Below are 22,715 nucleotides of genomic sequence, written 5' to 3'. Positions count from 1 at the left end.
GGTTTTGAAGTTATAGGATTACAAAAAACGTACGGAATAGATAAAATATAATAATAACTAGAAAGTGCATTTTCTGAAGAAACTGCAGTGTGAATGCTTGAATCTGAATGTATGCACTGAAATGAATTAATTGCTGAATGTTAAGTTAAAAATTCCGAATGAGCTGGAAAATACAGAAATTTTCACCTGAAAACAAAAGTGCAGAACTTTTGAAAGCTGATGTTCACACAGAAGTTGGAAAAAAGCTAAACATGTTTAAAATGTAAATAATAAAAAGATGAGTAATGACAAAAGAAAATTTAGAGTCAGAAAACCTCTGAATGAATATTAAAAGTTCAAATTCTTCTAATTGAAATGAACTTAAAAGATGAACAAAAATTCTGGAGAAAATACAAACTTTAATATACAGCATAATGTTTTTCAGACATATACACATGTGTATATCATGTTTAATAGTATTACATACATCAATTTGTTTTGTATGTCATAGAAAATAACATAAAAATCTTAAGTCATATTTTACAGCTTCTTTCTGAAAAGGACTAGTAGAATAAATAAAAATAACTAAATTAAATAACTAAATAAAAAATAATAAGCAAGATATGAAATACATGAAAATTCAACTTTTAAAACCACAATCCTGAACCTTTAAATTGTGTTGGTTTCTTAGAACATGGCTGAACAGCTGTTTCTATCGTCCTACTTAATCTGTCTACACATCTTTTTATTACTCATTCTTCTTTATGTTTTAATGTAAACAGAGTCCACACAGTGGTAAAAGAGAACTGTATAGAGATTTGTGAGTAAACTCAAATGAAAGCCTAAGGTGGTGACACAGTTTAACACATGCAAATAATCAAATAAACACATTAGTTCTTTTTGTGAACATGGATAAATAAGTATCAATACAGCATTGTTCAGCCATGCCACTAAATGCTTTTTTACACATTGTTTTAACCTGGGCTCAGACACAAAGTCCCAAAATTAGTTAGTCCCTGACTTTGAGTTGTGGTTATGACTAATTATTATACACAAGGCTTTATCTATCTGAACTCTAAGGACACAAATATGAAAAAAAAAACTATACTTACCAGCTGATACCCCACACTACACACTAGGTGTGCCATGTGACCTGAAACTTTGGTACAAAATCATCATAATCATTCTGTTAACACTGTTTTTTAACGCTGTTTGTGTTGCTGTTCAGCAGTTTAAAATGTTTTAGATTGGATTACATGGAATGAATTTGAATTTTCTTGGGGGGTTTTGTGTGTGTTTTGTTCTTAGCAGATTTTTTCTTCCATACTGTTGAATTCCAGTTACCACATTTCTGGTCATATGACATCCCGAGTGCCCACTTAAAAAAAATCCCCACAGTTAATTCAACATTAGAACAAAATAAAAATATCCATCCATCCATCCATTCGCTTCCGCTTATCCTTTCCAGGGTCGCGGGGGGCGCTGGAGCCTATCCCAGCTGTCATAGGGCGAAAGGCGGGGTACACCCTGGACAGGTCGCCAGTCTGTCACAGGGCCAACACACAGGGACAGACAACCATTCACACTCACATTCACTCGCACATTCACACCTAGTGACAATTTGGATTAATCAATTAACCTATCCCCACAAATAAAAAAATAAAAATATGTTAAAGAAAAAAAGGTTTGCTCTGTGATGAAATACTAAATAAGCATACATTGTACAGAGCACTAACAATGACAACAATCCTTTAGCCTGTTGATCAGAGAGAGGCAGTCATTATGTCCATTTAAAACCTGTAATCACAGAGCACATCGTTTCTGTGAAACTATAAAGTCCCATATGATCCTCATCATGTCCAGTGACTTCAGAGTGGATCCTCCCTGTCATCCGGCCACAGTTTGATGTGTGGCAAGCAGCACAGAAGCAGGATAGCTGAGGACTTTAAAAGAAGAGCAGAAAACAGGAATATGTAGTTGTAAATGTAAATATCAGTGATACTTGTCTTGTCAAAGGGAATAAAATAATGAAAATGTTAACTTACACACTCATTTAGGGAGGATCTTGACACTGCACAGAGGAGGCACAGTCAGTCTGACAATGATGGTGATCTCCAGGGATGTTTTCCTGCAGCAACATTCCTGCCAACTGGCCATATAATCCAGAGTAGTGGGTTTGTAATGAACAGAAAGGTGTATATGTTAGGTAGTGTGCACTCAGAGCTGGTCCTAAGAAACAAACACATCCTGTAATAAACTGAATACCTGTAGTAGTGCTGCTGCAAATATGAAGCCCTTCTATCATGAGTGGTTTCAAAGAAGGTGTTTTGGAGGCTCAGTCACAGAAACTGTGCCGTCTGTTCAGTCCTGAGTGTCTCAGCTCTGAAGGGGATGGATCACAGAGGGAAACACCTGAGTACAGACATTACAATACACTCTAACACTCCTAAGGTCAAGTGAAAACACAATTTAAACACTTCACAAAGAATGAATACATGTTTTCATGGAAATTATGTCATTAACCCTTTTTGTTGTGAGTAAATCTCACCGGCTGCTTGTGGGACAAGCTAGAAGGAGGACTTATCACAGAATGTCTCCTGTGCTCCAGATGTGAAGTCTCACGCTCTGATTGTATGGCGATGAAGATGGTGATGATGAAGTTTCTCTGATCTGTGGCATTACAGTTTCTGGCTGCTATGTGCTTCACATTGTTGGATTTTACATGTGAAGCTTGGAGAAGACACAGGAGGACTGTGTCTCTCTTAAAAAGAAAAAAAAAGAAAAACAAAGGAAACCTAACAGGAAAGGAAACCCCCCCCCCCCCTCAACTCCCACCGTACCCTCCCCCCCCTCCCACTCAACTCCCCAACCTCACACCATCAAATGTCTATACAAATGTAGGGTATCAGCTGGTAACAGAAAGCAAGTGTAACATATGCACTACATATGTAACACTGCTGAAACATTTCTGGCCAGAAATGTGCAGTTATCAACCCAGACCCACCCTGATGATTGCACTGGCCAGAAACATGATAAAAGCTCATAAAAATTTATGTTTCATAGAAAAATTTGTCCAAAAATATAATTGTGTACTTTTGAAAAAGTTTAAAGTTTATAACAAACCAAAATAATAATATTTTTGTAAATATTATTTCAAAATAGAGGCACACATAAAGTGGCTTAACTGTCATTATTGCTGTAATTAGGTTTGTTTGTTTGTTTGTTTGTTTGTTTGTTTGTTTGTTTGTTTTTTTAAAAAGCAACCTTTAGTCATTATTGTTCTCTCAGAAACAATGAAGAAGCTGTTGAACATTTATGTGTTGTGTAGGCAATCCTCTGGTCCACCCTCCCTCCCTCCCAGCCACAGTGAGACTGGGGCAGCCTGGCAGGATGTTGAAGCCTGGCTGCAGAGAGGATATGCCTACACTGTTCGTTTCAAACTGCTATATTTGATTTTTCTGACATTTATAGGTTACTGTTAGTGAATTTTAGATTTTCTGTAATAAATAAAATTGTCATCTTTTACTGATATCATTACTTAATTCATGTAATTGTATTTTATGTAAACAATTCAACCATTATACTGCAATGCAGAGCGTCAACTTTTAAATATCGCTCTACTTTCTTAAGTCATTCAAAAATATAGATATTACTTACTGTATTCAAAGATCTAGATCATGAATCATCACAGGACAATACACAGTATACTGGGTCATGGTAACTATGGTATGTCTTCATGACTCCAGAATGGAGACATCGATCTGACTGAGAAATGAAAATTAGGTCAAGCAGTGTGTTCTTCTCTGTGGTAGGGGCAGTGATGACCTGTGCGTATCCCCTAGACTCAAACAGCTCCAGGATTAGTTTGTTTGCACTGGATAAAACATTCTCATTAAAATCACCACAAACTATGATGGGATGACAGTCCATGATCTCCAATGAGTCTAATAGGCTTACCAGGTTTTTCAGGAATGGCCTCAGAGTGTAGTCTGGAGGTCTGTATACAACTGCAATCAGAGCACTGACTGGTGCTTCAACCTTTAAAGCCAGAAATTCAAGGTCAGTTACATTATGGATGTACTGTTTTTCATGCACTTGAATGTCACTTTTCACATAAACAGCAACTCCACCACCACTTCTGTTTGCCATCTGGGGAAAGTTTGTGTAGGACAGGTGTCTGTTGCGTTTGAACAAATTGTAATTTTCCAAGTGGAGACTCTCTGCGACAAAAGAGCCCCGCAGGTGTGTTTCTGTTAGGCACAAAACATCTGCTAGACACAATTCATGGTGACTTTTGATGTCATTAATGTGAGCTGGCAGTCCCTCTGTATTATGATGAACAATGGTGAAAACCTCTGACCTGCTCAGTGTTTGCCTCACGTGTAGAAGAGGCATCATGTCATCAAGGTTGGCTTGTCTCATGTTCTCAAGCGCTGCAGTGATTTCTGGGTTGGTGAATATTTTTTTCTCCTCCATATCAAGAAGATACAGTCCACTGAGAGACGTCACTCTACTGACAGCTACGTAGGCCATGCCGGGCTCAAAAATGCTCTTAAGAGAGACAACAGCTGATGTAGTTGTCATACCCTGTACCTTATGTATTGTACATGCAAAGGCCAGCTTCACTGGGAACTGTCTTCGTACCACTCCTTTCTGCTTCAGATTCTCCTCTGCTCTCTCAATGTACACCATATCGTCTGCTGGTGTGCGGTTATTCTTTCCAGATGTCTCATTATCCATTTTAAGTCCAAGCTTGATGATGTGTTGGTCATTTTCAGAGTAAACTACTCTAAGTAGTATTCCAAAAGCTCCATTAACCAAACCATTTTGTATGTCAATGTTTCTGGTGAGCATGACACGAGCTCCTTCTGCAACTTTCAGTGTGTCTGGTAACTCGTTTTTACCTCCTTTCAATGGTCTGTCTTGAAGTGCCATTCTGCCAGTTCTAGGATCTTTTCTATAATCATCTGCATGGATGTCAATGATATGAGTGTGGAGCAGAGCCAGTGTTGAAGAGTTGTGTGCATCCACTTCTTTATTAGTTGCAAAAATGTGCAATGCATCAGTCGGACAATGGGCTGGTTCAGTTATGGCCTGTAACAACAAATTTCTATCTGCTTCGCAAAGCTCATCCAACTTTCCTTTTACACGAATTCTGTTCAGCATCTCAGCAAAGACAACATCATCTTTCTGACGCATAATCTCAGTCAGAGTGATCATCTGAAAATGCTCCCGCCACAGGTCGATCTCAGACGGGTCGTGCACACAGAGAGGTTTAGACTGTCGCACTGGGGGTAGCTGATAGAAGTCTCCGACAGCAATGACTGACATGCCTCCAAAGGGTCTCCGAGTCCCTTTGATCTGTTTGAGTCTTGCATCTACATATGCAAACAGATGTCTTGACACCATAGACACTTCGTCAATGACGATTATTTCAGCATTCAAAAGTTCTGATCTGACTTCATCCAGCTGATTGCCAAGTCCCTGAATGGGAGGTTTTAAGCTTCTAGGCAGCTTGAGAAGAGAATGCAGTGTTGTTCCAGAAATGTTAAAAGCTGCAGTCCCAGTGAAAGCAGTTAACAGGACGGTGGGTTTTGATATGTCAACGTCGTCTGCATATCTGGGCACTTTGCTCAGTATCTTAGATGCTTCTGAGTAGATGCATTTGATTAGATGTGATTTTCCTGTTCCAGCACCACCATTAATATAAAAGAAAAACTGCTCTGGATTTAGAGCACAGACTCTTTTAATGCACCAGTCTCTAACTGCATAAAATATGCAGGCTTGCTTCTTATTCAGATTTTGAAACATCTGACGTAACAATGTGGGATCAATAGCAGGGGGTTCCCTGATGGCTCTGACTTCTGTTGAAGCATCAGCCTGACGGCTGTAGTCGGGCACATCTTCCTGTTCATTTTCATTGTCTCGCTCTCTTTCTTGTTCGACAAGTGGCAACCTTACGAGATCTGATTCAGGTGCCAGATTACACCATTCGTCAGTCACACCTCTGTTCTGCTCATATTCCTCAACAGCGCTCTCGATCTCCTCACTGTTTTTCTCATATTTTTCTCTGTTTCTTTTGACAATGTGTTGCACGTACTCAAGATGGTCAGTACCTGGTAGCTGTACACAGCCAGCACCATAGAAAGCCTGATAGGTTGGCAACGATGGTGTTTTCAGTTCGTGGTCTGAACGATGAGGAAGGTACAGTTTAAGCAGTCTTCCGTAATATTGCTCTGGATGTTTTTCTTGTGAGCAGCGGTGAAATCTGATGATAGCAGGCTTATTGTTTTTGCGCCTTTGCACAAACCCCATCTCATTGAGAAGGGGCAAAACATCTTTACCTTTTTTCTGTTGGCCATAGACAATCCTGCAAGTAGCAGCAAAGTCTGCCATGCACATCTCCTCATACTCTGGTGTTTCAGGTCTGGCTTTGTATTTGTCATTCAAAGATGTCATCCAAACATTGGAAGACTCAGGTGTTGTGTTGTCCAGAACTGACAGGGGACGACTCATTTTCACAGGATTATCATCAGTTGGAATGAATATTACAGCACGTGAGCATTGCTTCATGTGAAGACCACATGCACGAGCAACACACTCCTGTGCACTGATCTCTCGCTTCTTTGAATATGCCTGCATGACGGCTCTCATTTCATCGCACTCATTTACACTGTCCTTATGGGAGTTCTCAATGACAGTTTTCAGGTACTCAGATAGCCCGCCCTCTTTTTTTGATATATATTTCATTAAATAATTTGCAGCACCAAAAGCATCTAAAACAAAGCTTATGTCGATATTACTGTTCCAGGCTTCAAGCAGATGTGGATTATAGCCGTTTATCCAAGAGTCTTTTGGATCACGCTTTAGTATGATCGTACTCCTCATGTTCATTTTATTCAGGTATCTCTCATATTCTGCATGTGTCAACTTGCATCTTTCCAAGAGCTGCTCTAAACTCATGGAAGCAGTTTCAGGTTCATTCAGCAGCTGGTTCAGTGGTCTGAGCTTGTTCTTTGCCGTTTCTACTTCCAGTGCATCATCCTCACTGGGTCTTGTGATCATTGTCTCATTGCAGGGTGGTTTGGGAAAACCAAAACGGCACCCGGAGCTTAAACTCCTAAAGCACGTCTTTGTGTGGTTCTTACTGTGTTTTTGCACTTCTGTTACTTTTTTGTACAGTTCAGGTTGTTTATGTGGATCAGGCAGCTGAGCTGTGATGTATTTGTTTATAAAATCAAGAACAGTTTGCTCATCATCCTCCTCAAACACAGGAGCACCTTCTACCCACAGGAGGCAGTGTATGTGTGGGCTTCCTCTGTGCTGAAACTCAACTCTGTAAAAGTAGTCAATGACTTTGCCAAGGGGCTCTGCAGGAGATAAGAGTAAATCTCTGAATAATGCTTCAACTCTCTTGTCAAACATGCGCATTGTTGTGACAGGATTGCTTCTCAGGATGTCACACTTTGCTGACCAGTCGAGTCCTTCAAAATTCACTTGTTCACCTTGCTGCCTTGTTATTGCCTCGATCACTTCAGGCCAGCGCATTTCAGCAGCTGAAAATGTGCAAAAGAACGTGGGAGTTCCCAACTGTCTGATCATGGCAAAAAGATCTCTTGTTGTTTTCTCCCAATAGGCTGGGGTTCCTCTCAGAGGCTGCATGAATCTCACTGCATCTTTATTTCGCACCAGTTTCTCCACCTCATGTTTATCTTGTAACATGCCTGAGGTTATTTTTCTACCATCTCTGGTCAGAGGCTTTGCCTTCCTTAACTGTACTGTCATGCTGGATGTAGCCAAGTGTATTTCAGTCACAAACTGTGCAAAGAATAAATAGTTTGTGTCTTTGGCAAAACGATCATCAATGCAGAAAAGTCTTGATTTGAAATACCCACTGGGGGATACTTTGATCAGCCTTCTTTCATCAAGTGTGTTTTGGCCTGTAGGAAACTGCACAGGGAAGGCCATGGCCTCCAGTTTAGGTGTTTTGAAAAAACTTATTGGATTGTTTCTCTCTGCAGGAGCAACAGAGTAGATTCCTTCACTGAAACATAATATCTCCTCAGCCACATCAGGGGGCTGCAAACAGGACTCGAGTGCAAAACCACCATTAGTCAGTCCATCTTCTTGCTCTGAATCATCTCTCATCCGTTCATGTGATTGTTCACCATCACAGGGTAACATGTCAATATCCTGTTCATTTTTATTTTGTGCTTCACTCAGTGCATTTTTCTCACAGCTGTCAATTTCCATTAAATCAGCCTCATCATAATCGTCCTCATTCATGTTTTCATCATCATCATCATCATCATCTTCATCAGGAAGTGTTGGATCACACAGCTCAGCATCATCTCTGATGCTCACATCCTTATACTGTGGATGAATCTGCTTGAGTTTATGCAGTGCTTGCACAAGTTTAGACCAGCTTACAGTCTGAAACAGCTGATGACCTTTGTAAGACAAGCGTCTCTTCAATTTTACTCTGATCACCTGAGAATTAATTCTCAATCGAGGTAGTGTTTCAACAGTTTCCTGTACCTCTGATGGGACACAGACCACATTTCCTCTAATTGCTCTTTGTCTGCCTTTGGGAAGAGGAATGATCTTGGCAAATGGTATGCACTTGGCTATGAGATGTCTCTCCAGTATGTTGAGATCAGACAGTTCAGGTGGAGTATCAGCAAGATCCAGTTTATTGGCAACAGCAAGCGCTGGCATGGATCCATTTTTAAGATGATCGTGGCAGGTGTGACAAATCCACTCTCTCTTTCTCTCATCGGGAACATTGCACTGCTCATTTCTGCAGTTTTCATCACAAACATGAACAAATCTTCCAGTCAAACATGTTGCAACCACATGTGGGTTTTTGACATACTTTGACCTTGTGCAGGGTCGCACTTGGTTTGGAAATGAAGCCTTGAAGCATACAGTACATGGGTATGATGGTCCAGCTTTGATTTGTGATTTGAACACAGATATGGCCTCGTTGATCACACTGTTGTCACTCTCTTGGGTTTGTCTGTTCACCCATCTGTATTTCCTTTTTATTTTCATTGCACATCTCATGTTGTGCATAATCCTGAATGCAAGATTACTTTGATACCTGTCTCGCATTAGTTGTTTCATTAGTTGTCTGTGTCTTACTCTGAATGCGTTATCACGTGCATAACGCTGAGTCACTCGAGATCTCTGTCTCTCTCTGAATTCAGGGTTTTCTTGATACCTTTTAGTGATATAGTTTTTTTGTTTTTGTCTAAATTCAGCATTGTCACAGTAGCGTCTTTTAATATATTGTTGTTGTTTCTTTCTAACTGTAGCATTCTCAGAAAAACGTTTTTTAACATATTGTTTTTGTTTCTTTCTGAATTCATCATTTTCACAGTAACGTCTTCTAATATATTGCTGTTGTTTCTGTCTGAATTCATCATTTTCACAGTAACGTCTTCTAATATACTGTTGTTTTTTCTGTCTGACTTCAGGATTGTTTTTATATGCCTCGCTTGTGCAAGACTTTTTCTTTTCTTTGTACTCTTTGTTTGAAGCATACTTTTGTCGTTCTTTCCTTTTTTGGTTTTCTTTTCTCTGATTTCTGGGTTTCTCTGATGCCATTAATCTTCTTCTCATTTTTTGCCTTTGTTGTTTATTAACTTTTTTCAGTTTTTGTAAAACTATATCAGAAAGATCACAGGAAGCAACATTTGTTATTGCAGCATTTGATTGACATAAAAAAGCATCCCTTGATGGAAGGAAACTTAATTCACTGCATAGTTCTTCAGTTGGTATATTAGGAGGTTCATTCTGATCTTCATATGATGTGAACTGAGTCACGTGGACTTCTTTTTGTTTCACCGGTGGCGTACAAATGGACATTTGACAAAAGATGTTCTCAGTCAGATCAGTCGTTGTGTTTCTCCTTGGAGTAGAGGAGTTTGCTTCATCAACAGTTGTATCAGAGTGAGTAGATGCCACAGCAGTGGCAGCTGTTGGTCTGCAGACTGTGTCTGTGATAGTATCACTCAGGTTGACTGTGCTCATACTGTAGAACTGCACAGGCTTCAGTTCATAGTTACAAGAGGGTGATATCTCCATCATTTCATAAGAATCTTGGATCCTCTTAATCATGTCACTGAGGAGAGTGAATTTCAGCATCACTGCTGTACCACGATTACGTGACTGTAGTAGTAGAGGAAGACCACTGGGTGTTCTGGAGTGTGGATCAAAGAAACCATATTTGCCTGATGTGGATCGGAACACTGCGATACACAATCCACTCATAATCAATAAGGCATACTGCACATCTGACAACAGGCAGCTCAGTCCTGCTTCTAAGCTGAGAAAGGTATCTACTGCCTCCTCTGGAGGTTCTTCAAATGTCCCATACCGGGAAGGCTGTGTCATGTCGACATCATACATAGACCAGCGAGCATCAACTTTGTCTGGCAGCTCATCGGTTGCCAAATGAATATTTTTAGGAAATCTTTTCTTGGCCTCTTTGTACATCACATCACCTTTATCCAAGACCAGATTAAGGTCAGCTGTAGTCATGTTATCATTCTCATGAAGGAAAGCAAGAAATGTGAGTGAGTTACATGTGCACTGCTTGTTTCTGGAGTCTCCATATTTGGGATGAGCCTGGCTGTGAGATGCACAGATATGTGTAACAGAGGGCTGGTTTTCAAAGTTCACTCTTTCTGCATGAGATGGTCCTGCCACATCACTGTGACGGCCTCTTTTTACAATATCAGCATAACCCACCTGTGGGGCACTTGACACCTCAGGTTGGTCTCTATGGTTTACCTGATGATCATTAAATTCATGCTGCAATCCAATCTTTACAGCATCTGCATAGGATACCTGTTGTACATGTGCAGGAACATGTTGACCTGCCTGTTTGACACCATCAGCATTGGTCTTTGCAGACACAAAGTCTTCTGCAGAGCTCTGAGGAAAATCACACTCAGCTTGTTCACATGTTGGTACTTCATAAAACTCATGGAACTTCTTCCAGCGTTGTTTTGCAGCTTGTGACTTTTTCTGCTTCCTTGGCATTTTTACACAAGTGTTTCTCGTAGTCTTTAGAAAATATGTTTATAAAATAAGAGTGGCACAGAGCAGGAGATGTTTTCTTTGTCTTTATATTTCAGTTTTTATTTCTCAGAAACAGATGTCTTTGTTTGTTTGACAGTTTGTCAGTCAAGAGAATAATATGCACTCTCTTTATTGGCTTGGCACAACTTAGCAGCAAGCGCAAAGTGAAAAACAGCTAGAGAGAAAATTTAGAAGAGAGAACAGACAGAGCAGGAGAAACACGGCTGGGAAATCACAATCAAACCGTGAATTAGAGTTTTCTTTATTTGTTCAGTTTGTTCTCAGGTAGAGGCAATATGCACTCTTTATTGCTTTAATGGCTTGGCGTTTTTCAGCAGCAAGCCAAGAGTGAAAAACAGGTAGAGAGAAAATTTAGCAGAGAGAACAGACAGAGCAGGAGAGACACGGCTTTAAATCAAACCGCAGAGTTTTCTTTGTTTGTTCAGTTTGTTCTCAGGTTGAGGCAAAATATGCACTCTTTATTGTTTTATTGGCTTGTGCATTTTTCAGCAGCAAGCCAAAGAGTGAAAAACAGGTAGAGAGAAAATTTAGCAGAGAGAACAGACAGAGCAGGAGAGACACGGCTTTAAATCAAACCGCAATAAGATTCTTGGTTTGGCAAAATTTCTCACAAACCACAGGGTGAAATACAGATGGAAAGAAGGCAGAGACAACAGGTGGAGTAGGACAGAAGATAGAGGGGTTGGGGGGTTGGGATGTGAGATAGAAGACTGGAGATCTGGTCCTTGTTCTTCTTCTGCACACTGTGAACAAAAAACAAGAAAAAAAAATAATTTTAATAAAATTATATCACATGGTAATTGTATGAACTAATTGTGACTACTGAAAAAGGACAAAACAAATATTCAAGCTAAACTGTTGTCGGCTGCCATGTGCAAAAAGTTGCACAATTTGGCACTTTTTAAAAGAATAAATATTTAATTAAATTCAGCAATAATATTTTTAAATACAAATATGACTGAGTGAATTGTTAACTAATCACATGTAATGTGCAAAAATGTACGAAAAAAATATTTTAGCCCAATTGTTAAGCTGAACTTATGTGTCTTTATTATAAAAATGTGTTTAAAAGGTCTAGCACAAAGTTTGAACCCATCACTTTAAAGCTTATATTAGTCAGATTATTTTTTTAAAATTTTGGTGTACTTCTCTAACAGTATGTGCACACCTACCAGGCAAAGCACAGATGTGAGTCAAGTTCCTGAAAGTGTAAGACAAGAAATAACATGTTAGTTGTCTGTACAGTTTTATCAGACTAACAAAAAAACAAAGCCCACACGACATGATACACTGAACTTATAGTCAGCAGGGTAATTATAGAGTAATATAGCACACCAGCTGATACAGCAGCCATTTTATAATTCAAACTAATTAACTGAAGTATTTATTTAAGTACTTATATAAGGCTACTGTTAGACTGTTACTAGCCTTAGCATCGCTGCTAACGCTAGCATTCCTGCTAGCGTTAGCACTTCAGTTAGTGTTAGCACTGCTGGTAGAACTAGCACTCTTACTGTTAAAACTAAGGCACAATGGCAATAATAAAGCTCATTTGTTACTTTTGTCTCACTGACCGCCAATAAATATCACAGGAATATCACAAGAATATTCTTTTTGTCAGTTAACAACTGCTAAGGCTAGTGTTAGCACTATAGCTAGCATTAGCATTGAAGCTAGCGTTAGCGCTGCTGCTAACAGCAAAAGTCATAAACCTATATAAATGGTAGCAAAGGTTCTTTTTTTGCTTTCTTTATTCTTTGAACTCTGTTGAACTTTAAAAAGACTTGATATGTGAGTTTAAATGTCAAACATGTATTTTTACCATCATAAATTAAAACAGTGCTGTACTGAGTGTATTGTACTTACCACAGCAGAGAGCAAAGCGGAATGACGGCAGTTGGTGCAGTGATTAGTTAAAGACTGATGAGGCGTTCAGGTGGTGCTTGGAAATTTGAGCATCAGTTTGAACATCAATAATGAGCATATATATTTCTCTGTCATAGAGAGACAGAGAAAAAAATACACAAGACTCACCAGCATACAAATTGGTACTTTTTCTCTTTATGTCACTCATTCGCTTATACTCAGGAAAGAGGGCAACTGGCATTAAATTAGCAAATAAAAAGTATGTCATCTTGAACTGTTTTATGGATTTTATTTTAAGACTACTTTGAGCGTATTCGTGGGGAGATAAACTATACAGACATGCACCTCACTTTTGCTGCTTAAAATGAACAGAAAAGTCAGGCCGAAACAAATCGCTCCCAAATGAAAAGTAAAAGTCGTATTGACAAAATTCTTTCACCGTGAGCGACAGCAATGTCTAGTCTACCTAATTCTCAGTTTTCATGCCTGTGGAGCTTATTATATGGACGTGGTGACAGTGGAAAGACACCATGCTCTTCTGATTTTCAAACGAACCTTCTGAGCCATTTTAACATTAGAGTCTATGGAAGAGTTGGAGGGAGGAGGCTGTGCATTGGTTACATTTATGAAAGAACCATAACACCTAGGACAATAGTAAACACATTGGATGAAAGAGGACAGCCATGGCTACGTTTTGAGGGTAAAATCATACCTGTAGAGCAAACGCTGTGGACACAGCAGCAGTTTTAAAAAAGATTTTAAGATTAATTTTTTCGCTCCTCTCACTCTAGCAGTTGAGCTGTCTCACTCTAGCCCCAACATTCCGTCCCATACACACCCATTATAAACTCTGAAACGGGTGAAAAAACATCATGAAACTTAAACTGGAACTGAAGAAAAAGTATAATAGATATTGAAAAGATAAATACAAGTTGAATAGTTGAATGTCTTGTCTTCGTTTTAAAGTTTGAATGGTGGCTCTATGTCAATGTATGTGGAAGTAGTAAGAGTTTAAAAATGAGTAAGTTGAATGAGAATTTGAAGGGTCTCCCCATTGAAATACATGGGAAATTTTTGTTGAATAAAGTTGAATAAAATTAAAAATATAAATGTTAAAAATGAGAAAAATAGAAGCAGTCATGTCCAAAATAATAGGAATCTAACGATGTTTGAATGGTTTTTCTAAGTTGAACGGTTTTGAAGGAGTAGGCTTTCAAAAAACGTACGGAAAAATAATAAAATATAATAATAAAGATTAGAAGAACAATACTGTGAATGCTTTTCAAGCATTCACACTAATAATAACTAGAAAGTGCATTTTCTGAAGAAACTGCAGTGTGAATGCTTGAATCTGAATGTATGCATTGAAATGAAATAATTACTGAATTTAAGTTAAAAATTTTGAATGAGATAAAAAAAAAAACCCCGAATTTAACCTGAAAACAAAAGTGCTGAACTGCTAAAAGCTGAAGGTTACACAGAAGAAGAAGTTGGAAAAAAGCTGAAAATGTTTTAATTGTAAATTAGAAAACCCTAAGAAATGAGAAAAGAACATTTAGAGTCAGAAAACATCTGAATGAATATTAAAAGGTCATATTCTTTGAATCACTGAATGACTCAAATGTGATCCCTCCACTTTGATCCACACAGTTTAAAAAGTTTAAATGCCTGAGCTTTGAAAGATACGGTGTTGGAAAGAGAACAATAATGGCGACAATTTGAGGGTAAAATGATGGCTGTAACACTGTGGACACAGCAGCAGTTGAAAGAGAAGTGCTTAAGATGAATCTTGGCACAGTGGCAGGCAGAGCTCGTTAAGCAGGCAGGTGTGAGCCTGGTTGCTATAGTGACCGCACCCAATGGCTCCATACACACGTACACAGACATGCGCCTCACTTTTGCTGCTTAAAATGAACAGAAAAGTCAGGCCGAAACAAATCGTTCCCAAATGAAAAGTAAAAGTCGTATTGACAAAATTCTTTCACCGTGAGCGACAGCAGCTTCTAGTCTACCTAATTCTCAGTTTTCATGTCTGTGGAGTTTATTATATGGACGTGGTGACAGTGTAAAAACACCATGCTCTTCGGATTTTCAAACCAACCTTCTGAGCCGTTTTAACATTAGAGTCTATGGAAGAGTTGGAGGGAGGAGGCTGTGCATTGGTGACATTTACGAAAGAACCATAACACCTAGGACAATAGTAAACACATTGGATGAAAGAGGACAGCGATGGCTACGTTTTGAGGGTAAAATCATACCTGTAGAGCAAACGCTGCGGACACAGCAGCAGTTTTAAAAAAGATTTTAAGATTAATTTTTTTGCTCCTCTCACTCTAGCAGTTGAGCTGCCTCACTCTAGCCCCAACATTCCGTCCCATACACACCCATTATAAACTCTGAAACGGGTGAAAAAACATCATGAAACTTAAACTGGAACTGAAGAAAAAGTATAATAGATATTGAAAAGATAAATACAAGTTGAATAGTTGAATGTCTTGTCTTCGTTTTAAAGTTTGAATGGTGGCTCTATGTCAATGTATGTGGAAGTAGTAAGAGTTTAAAAATGAGTAAGTTGAATGAGGATTTGAAGGGTCTCCCCATTGAAATACATTATAAATTTTTGTTGAATAAAGTTGAATAAAATTAAAAATATAAATGTTAAAAATATGAAAAATAGAAGCAGTGTTGTCCAAAAGAATAGGAATCTAACGGTGTTTGAATGGTTTTTCTAAGTTGAACGGTTTTGAAGTTATAGGATTACAAAAAACGTACGGAATAGATAAAATATAATAATAATAATAACTAGAAAGTGCATTTTCTGAAGAAACTGCAGTGTGAATGCTTGAATCTGAATGTATGCACTGAAATGAATTAATTGCTGAATTTTGAGTTAAAAATATTGAATGAGATAAAAAAAAGAAAACAAAAAAAAATGAATTTAACCTGAAAACAAAGGTGCTGAACTGCTAAAAGCTGGACGTTACACAGAAGAAGAAGTTGGAAAAAAGCTGAAAATGTTTTAATTGCAAATTAGAAAAACCTAAGAAATGAGAAAAGAACATTTAGAGTCAGAAAACATCTGAAAGAATATTAAAAGGTCATATTCTTTGAATCACTGAATGACTAAAATGTGATCCCTCCACTTGGATCCACACAGTTTAAAAGGTTTAAATGTCTGAGCTTTGAAAGACAAGATGTTGGAAAGAGAACAACGATGGCGACGTTTTGAGGGTAAAATGATGGCTTTAACACTGTGGACACAGCAGCAGTTGAAAGAGAAGTGCTTAAGATGAATCTTGGCAGAGTGGCAGAGAGAGCTCGTTAAGCAGGCAGGTGTGAGCCTGGTTGCTATAGTGACCGCACCCAATGGCTCCATACACACGTACACAGACATGCGCCTCACTTTTGCTGCTTAAAATGAACAGAAAAGTCAGGCCGAAACAAATCGTTCCCAAATGAAAAGTAAAAGTCGTATTGACGAAATTCTTTCACCGTGAGCGACAGCAATGTCTAGTCTACCTAATTCTCAGTTTTCATGCCTGTGGAGCTTATTATATGGACGTGGTGACAGTGTAAAGACACCATGCTCTTCTGATTTTCAAACGAACCTTCTGAGCAAGTTTAACATTAGAGTCTATGGAAGAGTTGGAGGGAGGAGGCTGTGCATTGGTGGCATTTATGAAAAAACCATAACACCTAGTACAATAGTAAACCCATTGGATGAAAGAGGACAGCGATGGCTACATTTTGAGGGTAAAATCATACCTGTAGAGCAAACGCTGCGGACACAGCAGCAGTTTTAAAAAAGATTTTAAGATAAATTTTTTTGCTCCTCTCACTCTAGCAGTTGAGCTGTCTCACTCTAGCCCCAACATTCCGTCCCATACACACCCATTATAAACTCTGAAACGGGTGAAAAAACATCATGAAACTTAAACTGGAACTGAAGAAAAAGTATAATAGATATTGAAAAGATAAATACAAGTTGAATAGTTGAATGTCTTGTCTTCGTTTTAAAGTTTGAATGGAGGCTCTATGTGAACGTATGTGGAAGTAGTAAGAGTTTAAAGAGGAGGAAGTTGAATGAGAATTTGAAGGGTCTCTCCATTGAAATACATTATAAATTTTTGTTAAATAAAGTTGAATAAAATTAAAAATATAAATGTTAAAAATGAGAAAAGTAGAAGCATTCATGTCCAAAAGAATAGGAATCTAACGGTGTTTGAATGGTTTTTCTAAGTTGAGCGGTTTTGAAGGAGTGAGATGCCAAAAAACGTACGGAATATATAATAATAATAACTAGAAAGTGCATTTTCTGAAGAAACTGCAGTGTGAATGCTTGAATCTGAATGTATGCACTGAAATGAATTAATTGCTGAATTTTGAGTTAAAAATATTGAATGAGATAAAAAAAACAACAAAAAAAAAAAAACCCGAATTTAACCTGAAAACAAAAGTGCTGAACTGCTAAAAGCTGAACGTTACACAGAAGAAGAAGTTGGAAAAAAACTGAAAATGTTTTAATTGTAAATTAGAAAACCCTAAGAAATGAGAAAAGAACATTTAGAGTCAGAAAACATCTGAATGAATATTAAAAGTTCATATTCTTTGAATCACTGAATGACTAAAATGTGATCCCTCCACTTGGATCCACACAGTTTAAAAAGTTTACATCTCTGAGCTTTGAAAGACAAGATGTTGGAAAGAGAACAACGTTTTGAGGGTAAAATGATGGCTTTAACACTGTGGACACAGCAGCAGTTGAAAGAGAAGTGTTTAAGATGAATCTTGGCAGAGTGAGAGAGAGAGCTCGTTAAGCAGGCAGGTGTGAGCCTGGTTGCTATAGTGACCGCACCCAAGGGCTCCATACACACGGACACAGACATGCACCTCACTTTTGCTGCTTAAAATGAACAGAAAAGTCAGGCCCAAACAAATCGCTCCCAAATGAAAAGTAAAAGTCGTATTGACAAAATTCTTTCACCGTGAGCGACAGCAATGTCTAGTCTACCTAATTCTCAGTTTTCATGCCTGTGGAGCTTATTATATGGACGTGGTGACAGTGTAAAGACACCATGCTCTTCTGATTTTCAAACCAACCTTCTGAGACATTTTAACATTGGAGTCTATGGAAGAGTTGGAGGGAGGAGGCTGTGCATTGGTGAGATTTATGAAAGAACCATAACACCTAGTACAATAGTAAACACATTGGATGAAAGAGGACAGCGATGGCTACGTTTTGAGGGTAAAATCATACCTGTAGAGCAAACGCTGCAGACACAGCAGCAGTTTTAAAAAAGATTTTAAGATTAATTTTTTTGCTCCTCTCACTCTAGCAGTTGAGCTGCCTCACTCTAGCCCCAACATTCCGTCCCATACACACCCATTATAAACTCTGAAACGGGTGAAAAAACATCATGAAACTTAAACTGGAACTGAAGAAAAAGTATAATAGATATTGAAAAGATAAATACAAGTTGAATAGTTGAATGTCTTGTCTTCGTTTTAAAGTTTGAATGGTGGCTCTATGTCAATGTATGTGGAAGTAGTAAGAGTTTAAAAATGAGTAAGTTGAATGAGGATTTGAAGGGTCTCCCCATTGAAATACATTATAAATTTTTGTTGAATAAAGTTGAATAAAATTAAAAATATAAATGTTAAAAATATGAAAAATAGAAGCAGTGTTGTCCAAAAGAATAGGAATCTAACGGTGTTTGAATGGTTTTTCTAAGTTGAACGGTTTTGAAGGAGTTAGATGCCAAAAAACGTACGGAATATATAATAATAATAACTAGAAAGTGCATTTTCTGAAGAAACTGCAGTGTGAATGCTTGAATCTGAATGTATGCACTGAAATGAATTAATTGCTGAATTTTGAGTTAAAAATATTGAATGAGATAAAAAAAAACAAAAAAAACCCCGAATTTAACCTGAAAACAAAGGTGCTGAACTGCTAAAAGCTGAAGGTTACACAGAAGAAGGAGTTGGAAAAAAACTGAAAATGTTTTAAATGTAAATTAGAAAACCCTAAGAAATGAGAAAAGAACATTTAGAGTCAGAAAACATCTGAAAGAATATTAAAAGGTCATATTCTTTGAATCACTGAATGACTCAAATGTGATCCCTCCACTTTGATCCACACAGTTTAAAAAGTTTAAATGCCTGAGCTTTGAAAGATAAGATGTTGGAAAGAGAACAATAATGGCGACAATTTGAGGGTAAAATGATGGCTGTAACACTGTGGACACAGCAGCAGTTGAAAGAGAAGTGTTTAAGATGAATCTTGGTACAGTGGCAGGCAGAGCTCGTTAAGCAGGCAGGTGTGAGCCTGGTTGCTATAGTGACCGCACCCAATGGCTCCATACACACGTACACAGACATGCGCCTCACTTTTGCTGCTTAAAATGAACAGAAAAGTCAGGCCGAAACAAATTGTTCCCAAATGAAAAGTAAAAGTCGTATTGACAAAATTCTTTCACCGTGAGTGACAGCAATGTCTAGTCTACTGAATTCTCAGTTTTCATGCCTGTGGAGTTTATTATATGGACGTGGTGACAGTGGAAAGACACCATGCTCTTCTGATTTTCAAACCAACCTTCTGAGCCATTTTAACATTAGAGTCTATGGAAGAGTTGGAGGGAGGAGGCTGTGCATTGGTGACATTTACGAAAGAACCATAACACCTAGTACAATAGTAAACACATTGGATGAAAGAGGACAGCGATGGCTACGTTTTGAGGGTAAAATCATACCTGTAGAGCAAACGCTGCGGACACAGCAGCAGTTTTAAAAAAGATTTTAAGATTAATTTTTTTGCTCCTCTCACTCTAGCAGTTGAGCTGCCTCACTCTAGCCCCAACATTCCGTCCCATACACACCCATTATAAACTCTGAAACGGGTGAAAAAACATCATGAAACTTAAACTGGAACTGAAGAAAAAGTATAATAGATATTGAAAAGATAAATACAAGTTGAATAGTTGAATGTCTTGTCTTCGTTTTAAAGTTTGAATGGTGGCTCTATGTCAATGTATGTGGAAGTAGTAAGAGTTTAAAAATGAGTAAGTTGAATGAGAATTTGAAGGGTCTCCCCATTGAAATACATGGGAAATTTTTGTTGAATAAAGTTGAATAAAATTAAAAATATAAATGTTAAAAATGAGAAAAATAGAAGCAATCATGTCCAAAATAATAGGAATCTAACGATGTTTGAATGGTTTTTCTAAGTTGAACGGTTTTGAAGGAGTAGGCTTTCAAAAAACGTACGGAATAGATAATAATAAAATAGAATAATAATAATAAAGATTCGAATAACAATACTGTGAATGCTTTTCAAGCATTCACACTAATAAAGATTCGAATAACAATACTGTGAATGCTTTTCAAGCATTCACACTAATAATAAAGATTCGAATAACAATACTGTGAATGCTTTTCAAGCATTCACACTAACTAGAAAAATTTGCATTTCCTGCGAAAATGCAGTGTGGATGCTTAAAGCTGAAGCTGTATGCAAAAACTAGCTGAAAAAGCTGAAAAGTTGCAGAAATTGTAAAAACTTTGCAGAAGCAAAAGAAGTTTGCTAAAATGGAATAACTTAGCAGAACTGCAATATCTTAGAGGAAACATAATACTTGGCAGAAATACAATAGCATAGCAGAATTTAGCAGAAATATTGTAACTTACCAGAAACATGATAACTTCTCAAAAATACAAGAATTTAGGAGAAATAGTATAAGATAACAGAAAGAATATATTTAGCCAAAAATACTTAAACATTACAGAAACACTATGATTTAGAAAAATAGTACAACAGAGCAGAAATATTGTGATTTACCAGAGACACTGTGATGAACTATGAATATTGTAATTTTAAATTAAGACTATGTTTTAGCACAAATATTATAATTTGGCAGAAATACTATAATTTAGCACAAATACTATAAAAAGCAGAAATACTATAATTTAGCAGAAATACTATATTAAGCACAAACCCTATAAAAAGCAGAAATACTGTACTATGATTTGGTAGAAAAAACTATAATTAATCAGAAATACTATATTTGGCAGAAATACGGTATTTGGCACAAATCTTATAAAATAGCAGAAATAGTATGATTTAGCACAATAGTAATAACTTAAACAGAAAAATTGGAAAAGCAAAATGGACAGCTGAAAAAATGATGAACATGCTGAAGGTCCCTCAACTATACTTGTTAAATGAAAAAAATCAGCAAAAAAATGCACAGGGAGAGAGAAGTAAGTTTCTAGGTCAGCCTGGGAGCTGCTGAATTTGAATCCACCAATCAGAGAGCCTGTGTACTTTTTCCCGCCAAAACAGGTGCATCTTTTTACACACGCAGCAGAGAGAGGCACAGGATTATTGCAGCCTATTTCTCATAGTGAGGACTCCCCTCAAACAAATGACCATAATTTCCAAACCGTAGGGGCTAGAGCGGTCATTCTTACACCGTTTTGTTCAGAAGAGATGGGGGAATCTTCCAGTGTTAACAATTTATCATTAAAATGTGAATTTTTAGAGATATACGACATGGATGACTTGTTGACTTAGAAGCCACGAATTCCCCCAATATGCAAATTTGAATGCCTGAGGCCACATATATGATTGGCTGCCTGGGAAGCCGTGCAGGCCCTGATTTGTGGATTTGAATTCCTCAGCCCTCAGATATGATTGGCTGGCTTAGAAGGCATGAAGGCCCCAATATGCAAATTTGAATGCCTCAGGACACATATATGATTGGCTGGGAAACCGTGCAGGCCCTGATTTGAAAATTTGAATGTCTAAGTCCTCACAGAGGATTGGCTGCCTGGGGACCTGGCAGAAATATATAGAAATACTATGATTAAGCATAAATACTACATTTAGTAGAAATACTATGTTTTAGCACAAATACTATAAAAAGCAGAAATACTATAATTTAGCAGAAATACTATATTAAGCACAAATCCTATAAAAAGCAGAAATACTATATTAAGCACAAATTCTATAAAAAGCAGAAATACTATATTAAGCACAAATCCTATTAAAAGCAGAAATAGTATATTAAGCACAAATCTTATAAAATAGCAGAAACAGTATGATTTAGCACAATAGTAATAAGTTAAACAGAAAAATTGGAAAAGCAAAATGGACAGCTGAAAAAATGCTGAACATGCTGAGGGTCCCTCAAATATACTTGTTAAATGAAAAAATCAGCAAAAAAATGCACAGGGAGAGAGAAGTAAGTTTCTAGGTCAGCCTGGGAGCTGCTGAATTTGAATCCACCAATCAGAGAGCCTGTGTACTTTTTCCCGCCAAAACATGTGCCTCTTTTTACACACGCAGCACAGAGAGGCACAGGATTATTGCAGCCTATTTCTCATAGTGAGGACTCCCCTCAAACAAATGACCATAATTTCCAAACCGTAGGGGCTAGAGCGGTCATTCTTACACCGTTTTGTTCAGAAGAGATGGGGGAATCTTCCAGTGTTTACAATTTATCATTAAAATATGAATTATTAAAGATATTTGACTTCTAATGCACCATAACTGAGTAGAGCGAAGCAAAAACTGCCTTGACTTGCCCTCAAACAACGCTTTGTGACTTGAAATCTATTTGGAGTATCGATATCATTCTTTCACCGTAAGAGACAGCAGGCTTTGGTGAACAATCATGGAAATTTTCAGGTCTCTGTGGAAATCCAACAAAAAGTTATGACGAGAGAAAAAAGTGGTTCATTTCCACAGCTTGAAATCTGAA

The 22,715-nt window shown here is 37.8% G+C and overlaps 3 protein-coding genes across 4 annotated transcripts in view; all 3 read right to left on the bottom strand.

Annotated features, from left to right (window-relative positions):
* Positions 1 to 22,715, bottom strand: part of mapk8ip1b (mitogen-activated protein kinase 8 interacting protein 1b) — a 142,843-nt gene that overhangs the window by 51,813 nt on the left and 68,315 nt on the right. The gene's annotated exons all lie outside the window — the stretch shown is intronic.
* LOC146583674 (uncharacterized) lies at positions 1,556 to 7,333 on the bottom strand. Of its 2 annotated transcripts, XM_085275840.1 has the most exons (4): positions 3,937 to 7,333; positions 2,245 to 2,361; positions 2,025 to 2,128; positions 1,556 to 1,922 (listed from the first exon to the last, which is right to left on the bottom strand). In XM_085275840.1, the coding sequence occupies exons 1-2, from the start codon at positions 7,042 to 7,044 to the stop codon at positions 2,356 to 2,358; spliced, it is 3,114 nt and encodes a 1,037-aa protein (XP_085131966.1). In that variant the 5' UTR covers positions 7,045 to 7,333; the 3' UTR covers positions 1,556 to 1,922; positions 2,025 to 2,128; positions 2,245 to 2,355. The 2 variants fall into 2 exon arrangements, with proteins under 2 accessions (XP_085131966.1, XP_085131957.1); XM_085275831.1 differs by lacking the exons at positions 1,556 to 1,922; positions 2,025 to 2,128; positions 2,245 to 2,361 and adding an exon at positions 3,346 to 3,744.
* LOC146583673 (uncharacterized) lies at positions 7,181 to 13,339 on the bottom strand. Its single transcript, XM_085279442.1, has 4 exons — positions 12,955 to 13,339; positions 12,261 to 12,289; positions 7,271 to 11,831; positions 7,181 to 7,193 (listed from the first exon to the last, which is right to left on the bottom strand). Exons 3-4 carry the CDS (start codon positions 11,026 to 11,028, stop codon positions 7,181 to 7,183), a joined length of 3,771 nt encoding a protein of 1,256 aa, XP_085135568.1. The 5' UTR covers positions 11,029 to 11,831; positions 12,261 to 12,289; positions 12,955 to 13,339.

Source organism: Mchenga conophoros, linkage group LG1, assembly GCF_057382185.1.
Source record: "Mchenga conophoros isolate Kocher_MC1m ecotype Shallow Benthic linkage group LG1, M_conophoros_male_GT1.1, whole genome shotgun sequence".
Taxonomy (NCBI): Eukaryota; Metazoa; Chordata; class Actinopteri; order Cichliformes; family Cichlidae; genus Mchenga; species Mchenga conophoros.
The sequence above is the reverse complement of the archived record's forward strand: the minus strand, read 5'-3'. Positions and strand labels throughout refer to the sequence as shown.